General features: G+C 35.7%; 1 protein-coding gene across 4 annotated transcripts in view; it reads right to left on the minus strand.

Moving 5' to 3' along the window:
• Nucleotides 1-15,297, minus strand: part of GSTCD (glutathione S-transferase C-terminal domain containing) — a 221,174-nt gene that overhangs the window by 194,128 nt on the left and 11,749 nt on the right. For all 4 annotated transcript variants that reach the window (XR_012476903.1, XM_074228759.1, XM_074228758.1 and 1 more), the window contains exons 2-3: nt 13,929-14,370; nt 10,102-10,548 (exon numbers count right to left, since the gene is read on the minus strand). Coding sequence is in view for 3 of the 4 variants with exons in the window: in XM_074228759.1 (XP_074084860.1) it covers nt 10,102-10,548; nt 13,929-14,348 (867 nt within the window). In the remaining variant the exon portion in view is untranslated. The remainder of the gene's footprint in view (nt 1-10,101; nt 10,549-13,928; nt 14,371-15,297) is intronic.

The raw sequence follows: 15,297 nt of genomic DNA on the forward strand, positions 1-15,297 counted from the left end.
AAATTATATACATATATGTATATATATATATATATATGTACCTGAACTACATTTTGATGTTACAACAGAGCTTCATACATGTACTGCACTGATAAGGTAAAGTTGGGCCAATTAAACATCAAAGGAAACTTTACCTTCTCAGAGATCATTTGCTGAATAAGTTGCTACCACAACCTAAAATCTTAAAAAATAGAAAAGTAAATAAAGGTTGATTCATCTGTACACTCCTTGAAACCAAATCCCCTATCAAGTCTTCTCCTTATCATTAACCAACTGCTGCCAAGCCTAATCCAATGCATCTAGACTTGTTCTTAACATTAACATCTTCACTGTCATAGGGCATCCTGTGCTATAGGATCACATCTACAGCTCTGAACATTCAATAATAAGGATAATTCCTACAGAAAGCAGTTGTAAGGGTGTGAATGTAAGACTCCTGAAAAGTTCGTAAAATAACAATTGCAATCTATAATTCAGAGTAAAAAAATCAAGATTGAAGAATTCTATTTTTACTTGGATTAAGCTCCAATATTCCTTTCTTCTATTCTGATGCTGCCCTGAGAAATCCTCTTTCACTCTGTCAGGACATAAAGGTGCCTTGAACATCTGATTTAGTTTCAGAAAGAATAGTATTTCAGGAAGCCAATTTGCTTCTTTTTCCCCCAACAGCAGAAATAAAATTACGTGTTTTAACATTCCAATCAAGTAATTCAACTAGAATTAAAGCATATATAGTATGGAAATAAACAAAGACTGTGGATTAATGAGAACATTTGGAGCCCTTTCTAAATACTTATACAAGACCTCAGACTGCTTCTAAAATGCTTCTAAACTATTATTAATATTTAAATTGGCTGAAAGCAGCAATGGACTTCAAGGCAAAAGGCTCTGGGATCCTAGCCTGGCCCTGGCACTGGTTGGACAGCAGTCAATCTTCTGTTCAGGGTCGGTGACTACTGAGAGATCCTATGCTAAGCACCAAGAAGACCAAATCCCTGCTCTCTAGGAGCTCGATTGAACAGCTGAGACAACATGGACACAACTCTGAACAAACAAGAAAAAGGCAGGATAATACGTCAACAACCCAAAGGAGGAAGGCATTAGCTTTGAGGAGGATCAAGAAAGGCTTCTCCAGAAAGGTAGACTTTCAGCTGGAATTGAAAGGTCAGGAAAGAAGTCAGGAGATAGAGGTGACAGAGGGGGTTCTAGGCATGAGGGACAATCAGAGGAGATTCCTGGAGCTGAGAAATGGAGAGGCTTGGGGGAGGATCAATAAGGAAGCCAGGGCCACTGAATCACAGAGTACATGAGGAGGGGGAAGAAGAGAAGGAAGGTGGAAGAAAACCAGAAGGGTAGAAGGTGTCTAACTTTTACAAAACTGTGAATGTCAAACAGGATTTTAATATTTGATGTTGGAAGTGTAGGAAAAGTAAGCTACTCAACTTATTGAACACCAAGGTGACAAGGTCAGATCTAAGTTTTAAAAAGATTAATTTCACAACTCTGTAGCTGGGCAAGTAACAACCTCTCTGACCCTCAGATTCTTCATCTATAAAATTGGGGGCACATTTGTACTATCCATATCATGGGTTTTACATGATTATCACTTTAGAACCAGAGGGGCAGCTAGATGGGGCAGTTGATAGAGCCCGATTCTACAGTCAGAAGCATCTGAGTTCAAATCCAGCCTCAGACACTTTGACACTCACTATGTGAACCTGGGCAAGTCCCCTATTGCATTATTCCTATGCCCCCCCAAAAAAAATTAGAGCTAGAAGAGACATAACAAATCATTGAATCCAAATTTGTTATGTTATAGATTTAAAAAAAAAGAGATCCAGAATAGTCAAATTATTGGCTCACATTTGTACAGGGAATAAATAGAGCCAGGATTTGAACATGGGTTCTTCATCTCTTTCCATTAAACTGGCTGGATTATCTTGAAGAACACACCCTAAGTGTATAAATCATAGTCTAAAAGATAAGCTCAGCACACTGAGATCAAGATGGAAGGTAAGCATTTGCAGCCCAAGGCCTAGGGAAACTTGGGGAGGGGCCTCCAGAGGGATGAAGCCTCAAGACCACAGGAGATCAATGAGGGGACACTGATAACACTTAACCTGCTTCTTAAGTGATTTTTTTTCTGGGGCAGGCCCACATAATCTATTATATTTCTCCTAGTCTCTGCTAAACATGAATCCTTATAAACATCATTATGTAAGAGTTATCCTATAATCTTTAAGCAGAAGAGAATGTTTACATAATCTTCAAAACTAAAGGAAATATTAAACAAAAAATGAAGATAAAAATAAAGCCCTCCCATACATCATATAATGTATATCTTATAAAAATCACATTTTCCTGAAAGTAGCTTCTAACTTGGCACTCACATTCTTGTTTTTCTAAGATCTTGAACAGAAATGGGATAAAGCAGAGGCAGAGCTCTTTGCAAATAAGTATCCTATAAATGTCAGCTGTGGTTTAAAAAGAAGAAAATAAGGTCATGGCCCAGGGTTCTATAATCGATCAAAGGGCTGGTCCTAATTTATACAAGTAATAATGAAGTTGGTAAGTGAAAAAAAAAATTGTTGATAGAAAAATTAAGGCTTAAAATAGCAACTGTAAACTTGTTAGCAAAATTCTACAGAGGTAGGGTGGCTAGGTGGTGCAATGGATAAAAGCACCAGTCCTGGAGGCAGGAAGACCCGAATTCCAATTCAGGCCTCAAACACTTAATAATTACCTAGCTGTGTGGCCTTGGGCAGGCCACTTAACCCCACTGCCTTGCAAAAAACAAAAACAAAAACAAAAATTCTACAGAGGAGCAAGAAGATCAAAAGATCAAAAGCACTATCGGCAAAAGGTAAATTAGACTGAGCAGACTTCTGGGCAATAATTCAACTCAGTCAGCTTATCCAGATAGAGGGTTTTTAAATTAAGCTCAAGAAGAGGATATTCTAAAAATAATAACAGCTCTGTTTTTCAGAGCACTTTAAAATTTACAAAGCTCTTTCCCTTATAATAATTCTTTGAGGAAAATATGGAAAGTATTGTTATCACCTTCTTACAGATAACATAACAGGTTCAGTGCCTTACTTAGGGTCCCAAAGCTGATAAACATCAGAGCAAGGATTCCAGACTCTCTGCCAAGTGTTTTTTCCTAGTCTACCATGCTAGCTCACCTTAAACAAATCTGTTAGCATCTTTACAGCAAACCTTTTGTCAGAAACAACCACATTTGGACTCCTTCCATCTCTAAAATAACACTAGGAGAAGTCAGTAGAGTAACTGGACAAGCCCCAGGACATTTACAGGAATTTTTGATCAAAGTGATGACACTCAGGCATGGATTCTCTTGACATCTTAGAAGAATAAGTCCTAAAACCCAATCACAGGCAGAGTTCTTAACACTAAAACACTAGAAATGATGGGCCACATGCTTGCTCCCTCATCTGAATCAGAGGGTTATGAGGACAGCCTGGAAACACGGACACCATGCTCAGGAAGAAAGGGAACAGGAGCAGCTCTGGAAGGAGTGCTTCTCCTTCCAGCCACATAGTTGACCGGCATACAGAAATCTAGGGTGTTGACTGACCCACGGGAATGAAAAGCAGCCCCAAAGGCTCGTGGCAGCCAAGCCAGGCTCAGTAATCTGCTGGGAGCAGACAACACACCAAGCCTTACTCAAGAGGCAAGTAAATGATCAAACACCCTGTGGAATACATCCTGTTTTAGCATCCAGACAGAAGGACTTCCTATGGATGGTCCAACTCTCCAAATGCACCATTCACAGAGAACACTGACAAAGCCTCAAGGATATCCTCAAGAATGCAAAAGGGATTGGGTCTAACTATTTGAACTGGAAAAACAAAGTGGATAGAAGCATAATTAGCTAAAATAATGAAAAGAAGCTGTAGATCAAATTAATTCATCAACAAATATATCTTGAACCAGCATGACAAATAATAAAGTAGATTCATAATAAAGGAGGTTGGAGAACATTCATTGTATTTTGGACATAGTACAGTATTTGTAATAATTAAAAACTTCTTACCACAGTGAAAATCCTTTAACACCAACATTATCTAAATGAAGCTATGTGGCTAATGAGGGTCTAACAATATCAGATTTCATTATATACAACAAAGCAGTAATCATGCTAATGATATGATACTGGTCAAGAAATAGAGGAATGGAACAGATTAGGTATACAACATATGGAAGAAAATGCAATAGTCTAGTGTTTGGAAAACCCAAAGACCCCCAATCGCTATCTAACAAAAATTGCTGGGAAACCTGGAAAGTAATCTGTTGGAAATAAGCTTTATACCATATAAGATAAGCTCCAAATAGACACATTTCTTGCAATTAAAAAATCAAGTTGTAAACAAATGCTATAAGGATACCAAGCACTAACTCCATAATCTCAGAGGCATTACCATTACAAATAACCTAAGAAGGAAAAGAAAGGGGGAGAAGTAGTGAACAGGCATTTATAGAGCACCTACTGCATACCAGATACAGTTAAGGAAATGAAGGCAGAGGGCAAGAAAATGACTTGCTCAGTCACACAGCTGTTAAGGCTGGAATTTGAACTCAGGTCTTCCTGACTCCAAGTTCAGCCTTCTAGTCACTGCATCATCCCCCACCTCCTGTGAAAAATGGACTAATTCACTGTGGTTGTAAGCTAGTACAGGCAAGAAGCAGCACTAAACAAAGACCAACAAACAAACAAACATTATTGAGGATTTCCCCGACCAAAAAATGAGATAGGTTGCTTCTAAAGCAAGAATAAAAGACATGATATTGGCAACATGTTGAGACTTCGGTGGTAGTCCTGCTCTCCTATAAGAACAAGACTAAAGTTTCCACTGGAGTGAGTAACTTCTAGTTTGGAGGTCTTGCACCTATTCTTTCTTTCAATAGGATGTCTCTGCTCTAGATGTGCCCCCCTCCAGCTATTTGGGTCTAGTTCTTCATTCATACATAATATTTATCCAAGATATATATTTTAACATATAAGCTTAAAGCATTACCAATCCAAATATGTGCCATAGTTTAGAAGGTGTATACACAAACCAATTAAATCAAGAATCTTTTAAAAGTATCTAAGTTTAAAAAATGGTTTAAAAAAGAAAGTAATGGATTGAAAAGTACCAGTATCTGATCCTGCCTTAAAGTTCCCAAAGTCCTAGAAAAGGCTGCCTAATACTGAAATGGAAACTTCTACCCAGGGCACTGGGTGTAATGGTTATTTCACTGGGATAATGAAAAGCAGTGTTGCTCAGTCATGAAAAACACCCTGATTCAAGTCCTGTTTTTGACATATACTAAGTATGTGCCCCTGAGCAAAACAATGAAGTTTTCAATGTCCTAGGAAAAACTAAGTTGCAGAAGATCTGCAGTAGTTAAGGGAGTTTCCTCACTAGAAATTCCTAATCTGAATGAAATAACAGGTTTAGATCTTCTAAGCTCCAGATCTTCCCCACTAAAACAACAAGGGGTTTGTCCTCTGGGGACAGCAGGGTTGGGAGGCAACCTCCAACTTCTGACCAAAGGAACTTTCACCTCACAGACAGTGTTGGGGTCAGACATCTATGAAGGGGAAATTAAAGGATCCTCCACTTTCAAGGGCAACCAGGTCCAGCTGTGTGGACCAGATGTGATCCTGGGCTATGGTGGACAGCGAGGAGTTAGCACACCTCTGGCAAGTACGGTAGCAGAGAAGCAGGGCCACTGCTGGCTATGGGCACTTACAGGAGAGCTGAGTCTCCAGTTGCAGTTCTAGGGTAGAGGAGAGAGGCAATCACTGGAGGATCTACAAGAGCAAGAGCATTTGTAGGAGATCATGGCTGGGAGTCATGGCTTGGGAATACAGAGGAGTGCCAGGTTGGGCCCTGGACAAACTAAAAAAAAAAAAATAATAATAATAGTAAGAAGGATCTGAGGCCTGGGACACTATTCCCTATATCTGGGATTAGAGTTAATTATAATAACAATAACAATAATAATAATAATAATAATAATAAGCTTGTAAAAATAAAAATAAGTAAGCAAAGGAAAAAGAACCCAATCACAGACAGATACTATATGGATAGAGAAGACCTGGGCTCCTATTCAGAGGAAGATAACAAAGTTAAAAAAAAAAGTCACTCTTGCCTCAAAGAGCAATGTCAAATGAATCAATGTCAGAGTCAAAAAAGAATTCTTAGAAGAACCAAAAAAAAAAAAAAAGAATTCAAAAATCAAATAAAAGAGAGTGAAGAAAAATTAGGGAAAAATTAAAGCAATTCAAAAAACTCAAGAAAATTGTCAAAGTCAATAACTGAAAAAAGAGATTCAAAATCTTAATGAAGAAAACAACTTCTTGAAAATGATAACCGAGCAAGGGGGGGGGGGGTGAATGTAATTATAAGAAACTGAAAAATAATAAAATGAAAAAATAGAAGACAATGTGAAATACCTCATTGGGAAAACAACTATCTGGAGAATAGACTGAGGTGAAACAACATAAAAATTATTGGACTACTTGAAAGTTAAAATAAAAAAATCATGATACAACATTACAAGAAATAATTGAAGAAAACTGACCTGAATTTTTAGAACAAGAGGGTAACATAGAAATAGAAAAAAAAAAAAATCCATCAATTACTACTTGAAAGAAATCTCAGGATGAAAACCTACAGGAATATCACAGCCAAGTTTCAAAGCTTCCAGGTTAAGGAGAAAATATTGCAAGCAACAAGGAATAAATAATTCAAATATTGCATAGCCACAATCAGAATTACATAAGACTTAGCAGCTAATACACATGATATTTTGAAGAGCAAAAGAACTAGGGTCGCAGGCAAAAATAACATCCACCGAAGTTTAGTAAAATCCTAAATTTTTGAAATAAATTTAATTTAATGAATTTAAACTTTATGAACTTAAAGATTTTAAGGAATTCATGACAAAAGACCAGAAATTATTAGAAAATTCAACACACAAGAGTTTCAGGAAATATAAAGTAAATATTAAAGGAATACCAGGAATTCAATAAGGTTAAATTGTTTGCTTCTTATATGTGGAATTGTTATCAATATTCTTAAGACTGCCATCAGTATTTGGGTAGTTGGAAAGAAAATCTTGGGGCTGAACTAACTATGATTGGTTAATTCTAAAAAACTAACTGGGTGGGAAAAGGTAAAAAGGAGCAATTACCTCATACAAATGAGATATCAGTGGAAGAAATGATACAGAGATGATACAGAGGAAGCAGGTAAGGGGTGAAGGGTTGATAGTTCTGTAATCTTACTGTCATTATATCTGGATTAAAGAAGGAACAATATATATATATACATATATATATATGTATATATATATAGTATAAAGAAATAAGAGATTGAGGGCAGGAGAAAGGAGGGGATTTTTGGAAGAGTTGGGAGTCTAAGATTTGGGAGGGGGAAAGGAACAGGAAGGAACTCTAAGGGTATCTGATAGAATAAGAGAATAAAAAGGGAAGGGGAGAGGAAAACAGAGAGTCTTAAAAAGGGTATGGATTAAGGAGGTAGTGATTAGAAGTTAACTAGAGTAGGGAAGGTAGAGAGGTTGAGGACAATAATGAGGAAAATAGGATGGAGGAAAATATACAAACAGTAATTATAATTTTGAATATGAATAGGATAAATACACATAAAATGGAAGCTGATAAGCAGAAAGGATTAAAAAAATCAGAATTTGAAACACATTTTAAAATAAGAGAGTTATAATAAAGGACTAAAGTAGTAGGATTTATTATGCTTCAGTCAATGCAAAACAAAACAAAACAAGGGTAGAAATCAGATAAAAGATTTAATAAACATGGAAACTATATTATAATAAAAGGTAGTATAGACAATGAAACAATATGAATACTAAACCTAAACATCAAATATTATAGCAACTAAATGTTTAAAAAATAAGCTAAATGAAATACAGATAGAAATTGATAGTGATACTATAATAATGAGGGATTTTAATCTTCCCTTCTCAGAACTAGATAAACCAAACTAAAAGTTAAATAAGAAAAAAAGTCAAGAAACTGAATAGAATTTCAGGCAAAAACGATTAGATATCAAGAGAGAATTAAATGGAAATAAATACATCAATTTCTCATCAGTACATGGTATCTTTATAAAGATTAAAACCCTATAGTAAGCCATAAATGTTTTTATATAGCTAAAAGCAGCAAAGTAGAAATATTAAATGCTTCCATTCAGACCATAATGTAATAAAGATTATATTTAATAAGGGACCACAGAAACATAGGGAGGAAAAAGAAAACTAATTGGAGATCAAACAATTTAATCTTAAAGAATGAGTGGGTTAAAGAACAAATTCTAGATATAATCAATAATTTCATCAGAGAATGACAATAACGAGACAACAAATCAAAACCATGGGACACAGAAAAAGCAATAAGCAGAGGAAAATTTATATCTCAAAATGCTTACATCAATAAAACAGACAAAAAGTAAACCAATGAAATGAATATAAAATTTAAAAAACTAGTAAAGGAACAAATTAAAAATCCCCTTTTAAATACTAAATTGGAAATCCAAAAATTAAAGGTGGAATTAAAAAATCAAGAGTAAGAAAACCATTGAATTAATAAATAAAACTAGGAATTGATATTATAAAAAATAATAAAATAGATAATCCAATGGTTAATGTGATTAAAAAACAGAGAGAGAAGAAAACCAAATCAATGTTATTAAAATTAAAAGGATGCATATACTAATAACAAAAGTGAAAGCAGAGCAATTTTAAGGAGTTATTTTTACCCATTTATATAAAAAAATTTAACAATTTAAATGAAATGAAAAAATATTTACAAAAATATAAGAAAATCAAGATTAGTGGAAAAAGAAATAAAATATCTAAATAGAGCTATTTTAGAACAAATAAATTGAACAGGACATAAATAAGCTTCTGGAAGAAAAAAGTACCAGGATCATATGGCTTTATAAGTGAATACTATCAAACATTTAAAGACAAACTAATTCCAATATTAAATTGAAAGGAATAATAGGCAAAGAAGGGGTTCTACCAAAATCCTTTTATGAAACAAATATGATGCTAAAACCTAAACCAGAAAAAGAAAATTACAGACCAATATGATTAATGAATATGGTTACAAAAATCTGAAATAAAATACTAGCTAAAAGATTACAAAATATCACAATGATTAGATATTATTACCAAATGATTAAACTACTAACATAATTGATTATATCAATAATAAAAGTAACAAAAATTATATGATCATGTAAATATACAGAAAAAACAACTGATAAGTATAATACTTATTTCTATTTAAAAAAGACTTGAAAGTTTTCTTTAAATTGCTAAGAAGCATTTACCTAAAACCATAAGAAAACATTTGTAATTAAGATAAGCTAGAAGTGTTCCCACAAGATCAGGTTTGAAATAAGGATGCCTACTGTCAACAATATCACTCAATATTATATACTGGAAATTCTAGAAATAGCAATAAGATAAGAAAAAGAAATAGGAGGAGCCAGAATGGGAAATGTAGTAACAAATCTATCTCTTTTTTGTAGATATTTATGCTATATCTATATAACATATAAATATATATTCATATATATATGTATGTACATCAAAAATAAAGATACATGATAACTGCAAGTAGTAGATAATAGATCTGTATTCAGGTGTAAACCTTTTTTTTAATTCCACTGTGTTATGGAAATGCTTGTTTTATTTCTTAAATTCAGAATGAATTTTATTTTAATTTCTTAAGATTATACACTTTATCATCTACTTATTGAAATAACTTGTTCTATAAAAATTTTAATAAGTTTTTTAAAAGAACAATTATTATAACTACTAAATCCTCTGGTATTTTCAGTTTTATCAGATGCTTCCTGAGAAAATGTCATGATTTCCAATCCAATGCATAGCCAACATCCTGAAAAAAAAAAGTGTTTCCTTCTGACCAGCTACCAGGTAGCCCTTTGGGGATTTCATGCTATTCCTTGTGTCATTTATATTAAATAAGTTTCCTGTACCTTTCCCAACTCTACACAATATAGGCTTGTCAAAATGCTATCTTACCAGAAATTGATGAATACAAGGCAAAAGCACCAGATCAGCAAGGGTAAAATAAAGTCCTTCTGCAAAAAGATGGTCCAAAGGTGGCAGGTCTGAGGTTTGCATTTTCCTGATGTGCACAGGCTCCCGATTGGTCCCAGAAGGACCTTCCTGGACTTTGAGTTTAGATAAAGCCATGCTGAGTTCTAGGCTCTCTGGAGAAGGTTCGTCACTTTCTCCATGTGCTTCCCCAGAGTCAACACTCTGCCTGGGTCCTTTCGCCTCCTGCTGTCGCTTCAGTTTTTGCCTACGGATTTTGTCATCATTGTGTACTCTCACAGGCTCCCTGAGCTTCTTCTCCAGCTGCAGCACTTCCTCTGGGAAAGGGGGCTGAAGCTCAGGGGGCTCCTTTAGGAACTTCTCCACAGCCTGTGGGATGCTGAGCTCACAGAGTCTGGTCCACTGGCTAACCTGTAAGAAAAAAAAAATTAGATAATAGAATCATAAAAAGAATCTTTATGGGTGACATCGAAAAAATGAAGATTTTGATGATGTATAAACCTAATCTGAAGAGTTCCAGAGTGTATCTGCATAGAACTTTAAAGAGCGGTCAAGATTTATATCCCATAGTTCTTCCCACAACCTTCATTCCTTAAGCAGGAGTCCATTAGAAAGCAACAGATGAAAGGCTTTGCCTCCATGAGTTCCTGCCTCTCTCCAGATACTTTAAAATCTGGAAAAAGTGACTCCACATTCAGTTATTACTGATCGTCACCATTAACAATATCCACAGAAGTGATCTTAGAACTACCCAAAATAATTTTTTTGTTGTTGCTGTTAAAAAACATCTGTTAATGTTCAAATGCCTAAAATCTCACAGGAAAAAAAAAATTCCAACCCAGATAATTTGCCAACATTAGCACAGAAATGGAATAAGTGGCATTCAGAGATTTGGTGTACAGAATTGTATTTACTCATCTGGGTCAGAACACTCACAAACATCAAGACTGGCTTGATGAAAATGATGGCATAATTCAGAAGCTGCTAAACAAGAAATTCACAGGGTTTACCAGAAGAATAGTTCATCCATCTCGAAGAAGGCAGCATTTAACTCCATCAAAAGTAAAGTGATGATTTAGAGAGATACAGGATTCTTGGCTCAGTGAGAAGGCAAATAAAATTCAATTTTATTCTGCTAATAACAATCCAAAGCCTTTTTATGATGTTCTGAAGGCTATTTATGGGTGAAGGACCCTTTAGTGCATTCAACTCTGCAGTCTTGATGGAACCACACTGCTTTGTGTTAAGGATATAAAATCCTGGGGAGATGGGCTGAACACTTCTCTGGAACACTCAACAGACCATCATCAATCAATGCTGAAGTGACTGACCATTTACTTCACATTGAAGTGAATCCCTCTCTTGACAAATTTCCAACTGAAGAAGGGGTTTTGAATGCCATTAGGCCTCCTCTGGGGCAAAGCACCAGTTGCTGATCCTATTCCAACTAAGGTCACAAGGTGAGGAATCATTGTTCATACAAAAGAACACATACATTTTCTGGGTCCTTTCTCAAATTCAAACTACTGCAGAGGACACAACTCCAGGGACTGTCCACATTGTTTGCATGCTAACAGACTTGTCTAAGACTATTTTATAGAGAACTCATAAATGACAAATGCTCACGGGATGGACAGTAGAAGTGATACAAGAATACTCTCAAGGTCTCTGAAGAATTCTAGAATGAATACATGACATAGGAGGCACTGGATGAGGACAACCCAACAAGGTGTGACTTCATTAAAGAAAGCAATGTGCTCTATGAGCAAAGAACAATTGAAGAAGTGGTTCAATAAAAATGCAAGATGTGGAAATTTAGAGAATCTACGCCAAATGTTAGCACAGACAATTTGTGCCGGATCTATAGTGGAGCATTCTGAATTCATATTAGCCTGATGAGCCAGAGACACAGTGTAACTTAACTCTTAGCATAGTGACATCATATTAGTCCTCTTTGAGAACAAAAGACAACAACCAATCAACCAACTAAACTATATACCATAAAACAGATATAACTGACAACATATATAGAGATAATGGGCATTTGGGGATGGGGTAGAGTGGGGAGAGATCCAGAACAACATCCTGGAGATGGTGCTTTGGCAAATCACTGAAGCAAGCTGGGACATTGGGAGCAGAGGTGAGGAGAAAGTATATTCCAGATAAAGGAGAAAAATGGGAGGAATAGCAAATAGGACAATTTTTGCCCAAATGCAGAGTACAAGGACAGTCATTCATATCAAAGCTAGAAAGGTATGCTGGAGCTATTGGAATAAAAACTCTTTCTGATAAAAACTGTTGAAAAAATTGGAAGTTAGTAAGGCAGAAACTTGGATTAGACCAACATCTCACACCCTATACCAAGATAAGATTAAAATGGATACAGGATTTAGACTTATAAAAAACACTATTATAAGCAAACTAGAAGATCAAAGAATAGTTTACCTGTCAGATTTATGTAAAGGGAAGCAGTTTATGAACAAGGAAGAGATAGAGAACATCATTAAAAACGAACTATACAATTTTGATTACATCAAATTAAAAAGCTTTTGCAGACAAAACCAATGTAACCAAGATCAAAAGAAATATAGTAAATTGGGAAACAATTTTTACAACTAGTATTTCTGACAAAGGACTCATTTCTAAAATATACAGAGAACTGAGTCAAATTAAAAAGAAAAACAACAAAGCATTCCCTAATTGACAAATGGTCAAAGGACATGCAAAGGCAATTTACAGATGAGGAAATCAAAGCCATTCATAGTCATATAAAAAGTGGCTCTAAATCACTACTTATAAGAGAAATGCAAATTAAAGCATCTCTGAGTACCAACTCATACCTCTCAGACTGGCCAATATGACCAGAAAGGACAATGATCAATTTTGGAAGGGATGTGGGAAATCTGAGATACTAATACATTGTTGGTGGAGGTGTGAACTCATCCAGTCTTTCTGGAGAGCAATTTGGAATTATGCCCAAAGGGCAACAAAAATGTGCATACTCTTTGATCTAGCAATATAATTACTGGGTCTATACCCTGAAGAGATGATGAAAAAGGGTAAAACCATCGCTTGCACAAAAATATTCACAGCAGCCCAGTTTGTGGTGGCAAAGAATTGGAAATCAAGTAAATATCCTTTAATTGGGGAATGGCTTAACAAACTGTGGTATATGTATGTCATGGAACATTATTATTCTATTAGAAACCAGGAGGGAATGGGAATTCAGGGAAGCCTGGAAGGATATGCATGAACTGATACTGAGCAAGATTAGCAGAACCAGAAGAACACTGTATACCCTAACAGCAACATGGGGGTGATAGTCAGCCTTAATGGACTTGCTCATTCCATCAGTGCAACAATCAGGCACAATTCTGGGGTATCTGTGATGGAGAATACCATCTCTATCCAGAGAAAGAATTTGTGGAGTTAAAAAAAGACCAAAGACTATTACCTTTAATTTTTTAAAAAAATCGTTATCTTATTATGTAATCTTGCTATCTCTTATACTTTATTTTTCTTCCTTAAGGATATGATTTCTCTCTCATCTCATTCAATTTAGATCAATGTATGTCATGGAAACAATGTAAAGACTAATAGACCGCCTTCTATTGGGGGTGGAGGGAGGGAAGCAAGATCAGGGGGGAAAATTGTAAATTTCAAACTAAATAAAATATTTCTTTTATTTAAAAAAAAGAAAAAGTAGGTTGGCTTGTCAAGCTGTTCATTCTGTGGTATGAATATCAAATTTATTTTTAAGTAATAATGGAAGAAAAAAATGATGTACTCACTTCAGCACAAGCTTTTAAACAGGTCTTCTTAAAACCCAGCAGTTCCAAAACTTCCTTCTTCGATGTATCTACTTCACATGTTTTCTCTATTATGTGTCTTAATGTGACAGAGAGTCCCGCTCGACAGAAATCGTCATCTCTCTTTACTACAACAGGTAAACAGCAATTCTGGACCATTACTGGCAGATCCTGCCTTGAGATGATCTGAACTTCCAGATCCTGGGGAAGCATGGCTTGTACATGAGCAACATCTGCATCCTCTTTGCTGCAGACTAAAAAAACTCTGAAATCTTTGCAGTCACAGTAAGACAACAGAAACAAGGTTACAGATGTATGCAGGGGAAAGATACAATTTTCCAAATGAGAAGAAAATTCCAAATATAGGTGCTCTTCTGCAAAGCTTTTCCCTTTGCCTTTCATTTTCTTTACTGAACTGGATCACCTGAAAAGGAAATTAAAGGATATAAGCCTAAGGGAATAAAAATGAAAAGCAGAGATATCTTTTCAAAAAGTTCACTCCAAAAACAGATGGAAGAGACTAATTGGGCAGGCAAGCTTTCCTATTAGTTTGCTAGGGCCCAGACCTCCACAACATCAAGCCCCTCCCCACTCCTAGTTCCCCTTCTATGTGGTCTCCCCCATTAGAATGTAAAGGGGTTAGAGTAGAGCCAAGATGGTGGAGTGAGCCATTATTTTTGTTCAGCTTTCCCAAAACACCCCTCTATATCAACTTTAAAAAATCTTATCAAACCAAACTGAATAGGAAAGCCAACGGAGTCATAGTCATTTCCCCAGCCCATAGCTGCTTAAGAAGACAGATAGAGGTCTACATACACTAGGGTAGGGGCTGGGTGGGAGCTTGGCTTGGTGGTAGTGGACTGGCCACAGGCCGTGGAGCAGAACAACAGGAGCAGCCCCCAGGAAGAGTAAGGAGACTGAATACCTGATCAGAAAGAAATCTCAAGGATTCCTTTATTGGCATTGCCAATAGAATAAGTAGCATGTGGCAGCTTTGTCGCCTATTACCCTTGAGTGGAATATTCCTAATAAAACCATTTCAGGGTTAATATTCCTAGTGAAGTTCTCTCAGGGTTAAGAAACATTAAAGAAAGAACAAACTATTATTCTTAAACTATTTATAGAAGAAAGTCCCTTGTATTCCAAACAGGTGGGTCATCTCCTAACTTTTGATAAGACTATTTTTACTGATTACTAGGACAGTGGACTTTTTCCATGAGAAAAAAAACCTTGCATTCCAAAGAAGCTCATAAAACTCCTTGTTTGATGATAAGTAGACTGTTCCTAGACCTTGCATTCCAAGACAAGTTACATTAGTTCAACAAAATAGTTAGAATCCTGAATGTTATTC

The sequence above is a fragment of the Macrotis lagotis genome, chromosome 3, assembly GCF_037893015.1.
Source record: "Macrotis lagotis isolate mMagLag1 chromosome 3, bilby.v1.9.chrom.fasta, whole genome shotgun sequence".
Lineage (NCBI taxonomy): Eukaryota > Metazoa > Chordata > Mammalia > Peramelemorphia > Peramelidae > Macrotis > Macrotis lagotis.